Source organism: Eupeodes corollae, chromosome 2, assembly GCF_945859685.1.
Source record: "Eupeodes corollae chromosome 2, idEupCoro1.1, whole genome shotgun sequence".
NCBI classification, from domain to species: Eukaryota; Metazoa; Arthropoda; class Insecta; order Diptera; family Syrphidae; genus Eupeodes; species Eupeodes corollae.
The window spans coordinates 125,114,754-125,117,644 of NC_079148.1; the positions used below are offsets into that span (position 1 = coordinate 125,114,754).

Sequence of the window (2,891 nt, forward strand, 5' to 3'; positions counted from 1 at the left end):
AGTACTGCCTCTTGCGAGGAATTGGCAAATCCTCGAAAAGTGATCTTGCCATAAAACGTGTTTTCTCAAATTAGCCGTTCGGAATCGAATTTTTACGTAAAAATACACGCACGCACAGACATCTTTCTAAAAGTCGTTTATTTTGACCTTACAACGTCGAGAAAAGCCAAAATTTTCAATTCGCCAAATCTGACCCATTGCAATAATTTAATATGGGCAGCCAACACGTCAAATTTGCTATTTTTGAAACCTGTCAATTTTTGAAAGAGCGCACAAAAACCTCCACACACGATTTTTATAAAACTTTGCTATTTCGATTAACTTAAATAGGATTGTAGATATATTGTTCCCAAAGTGTATCGATTCACTGTCGTAAATCTTTTTAAATTATACTTTAGACCCAACTATAAGGAACTATGGACTCAAACTATTCACAATTATGCATAAAGGACTTAGCAATTCTTTTCTATGGTAAAAGAACAAAGCTGGTATGGACTGCATCTCTATTGTAGGATCTACTAAAAAATAATTTGATTTGAAAATATTGTGTTTTTAAATGCACTAATTTTATCATTTGCTTGAGTAAGAGGTGCATAGGTATAATCTAACTGCTCAATAAAAACATTATTATAAGTTTTGAGTCATTTTTAAACTATTTTATTATTTTGCTCTTCTCACTTCACACTCTCATTCCAACATCAAACAGAAAATAATAATTATTATGGTTATTTTAAATAGAATGTATGTATTCGCAAATGAAACATAAGAAGTTAATTAATTGCAAAACAAAACAAGCAAATTAAATAATTATTATTAAAAAAAAAACACATTAAATATTATTTACAAAACAACATAATTTAAGAAAAAACAAAAGTTACAGTGGAAAGTTACACAACCCTCATTGCACAGTTCACTGAATTTTGGGATTTCGCTGTTTTTGTCCTTTTTTTTTTGCTTTTTGTCTCTTTTTTCTTGTTTCTGGTAACTGAGTATTTTGTTTTTTGGATTTAGCAGGAGTAGTGCACTTAATGGTGTCCGTATGAGTGTCCCAAAGAGATGGCGGAGAGTCCTCCCAAACCGTGTCCGTAACCACCACCGTATCCGTAACCACCACCGTATCCTACACTGATGGCTGGAGCTGCGGAATAAGAGATGGCTGGGGCTGCGTAGGAGACAGCTGGAGCAGCGTAGGAGACAGCTGGAGCAGCGTATGAGACAGCTGGAGCGGCGTATGAGACGGATGGAGCAGCGGCGTAGGATACAGCTGGGGCAGCGGCGTAGGATACAGCTGGGGCAGCGGCGTAAGATACAGCTGGAGCAGCGTATGAGATGGCTGGAGCAGCAGCGATGGCCTTAACTGCGACTGGAGCAGCTGATAGGGAGACCTTGTAGGTGTTGGCGTATGAAGTAGCAACGGCTGGGGCTGCAATAGCCTTGACAACTGGGGCAGCAACTGCTACTGCTGGAGCGGCGTGGTAGGCCACAGCAGGGGCGGCAGCAGCATAACTGATGCCAATACCACCTCCAAGTCCATGTCCATAGCCACCACCGTAGCCGCCTCCAAGACCGTATCCGCCTCCAAGGAATCCAGCTGAGGCAACGGCGACAAGAGCGGACAATACAACGAACTGAAACCAAGAGAATAATCCTTTGTATCCTTTTTTTGGAGAGAACCACCAGAATTGCTTAACTTACCAATTTGAACATGTTGCTAAGAATTATTGGTTAACTGTTACTAGTTAGAGATCTAGAGTTGAAGTTGGAATGATTCCGATTCGGTAACCGATGCACGTATTTATACAACTTGCGAATTCTTCGTCATGAGTACCAGCGGCGGCGTTAACTCTGATGCTAACGCATGAAGCAGAAGAAGGAGGAGGAGGTGAGGGTTGGCTGCAGCAATCACCTTCTGTCTATCTTGACAAAAAGAAAACATGAACACAGACCTAAACTTCCAAAGCCAAAAGGAAAGAAACGTCGGAAAATCGACACAGACATCGGCTTCGACTTCGACTACGACTTCGGCAACCCAAAGCCAGTCACAAATAGTTTAACCAAATTGGCGGGAAAATCGTCGTTCCTCATACAACTCCCCTCGTGGGAAGTTGACTCACATTCAACGCATGCACCGAATTATTGTATGAGTTTGTAAGCTTTGTTAGACAGAGCTATGCAAGTTGGTGGTAATGCTGCTGCATAAAGACCGGAAGGGAAAAAGCTTCCAAGAAGTTATTCATGTTGTTTGCCGATGTTGTTGGTGATGGTGTGGTGATTCTGATGTTGATCAATTGACTTCACACGAGGGAGACGGTTGAATTGGCAACTCGAATAGTTAACAATTTTAATAGTTGTTTGGCATTTGTTAAGTGATCTCTTTTTATTTTACTTATTTTAGTTGTTCAGCGGTTTTATTGAGTCTGTCTTGAGATCACTTGATTTTTAATGACAGCAATGACGATGCCGATAGCCGATGACGATACGACGACGCCCTTGTGATCGATCATTTTGGTTTTGTGATTTGTGATGCGAGCGCAAAATATGGAAGAAGAATTTTATTTAAAAAAATATCTGCTTATGGTTAATTCATGTTCATAGTTTTGAAAGAAAAAATAAAAATAATATAAAATTGAATTATATTAACTCCTTTTATTAAACAATGGGGAGTGGAATTCCTTTTTAAGTGAATATGATGGTTAAAAGAATTTTGTCAGTATGAAAAATTAATTTTGAAAAGTATGCATTTAATTTTGTGGTCCCTCTATTTGGGAAAGTGTAACAGAAATGGACATTTTCAGGCAATACATATATGCTTTTTTTTAGATTAGTGTCTTATTAAATAAACCAAGTTTTTCAATTTAAAGTTTAACTTAGAACAGTGAACTCTTCTAAAA

The 2,891-nt window shown here is 38.7% G+C and overlaps 1 protein-coding gene across 1 annotated transcript; it reads right to left on the reverse strand.

Annotated features, from left to right (window-relative positions):
- Nucleotides 1–770: 770 nt before the first annotated feature.
- Nucleotides 771–1,849, reverse strand: LOC129946797 (cuticle protein 63). The gene is made up of 2 exons (XM_056057130.1): nt 1,696–1,849; nt 771–1,628 (listed from the first exon to the last, which is right to left on the reverse strand). The coding sequence occupies exons 1-2, from the start codon at nt 1,705–1,707 to the stop codon at nt 1,026–1,028; spliced, it is 615 nt and encodes a 204-aa protein (XP_055913105.1). The 5' UTR covers nt 1,708–1,849; the 3' UTR covers nt 771–1,025.
- Nucleotides 1,850–2,891: the final 1,042 nt, after the last annotated feature.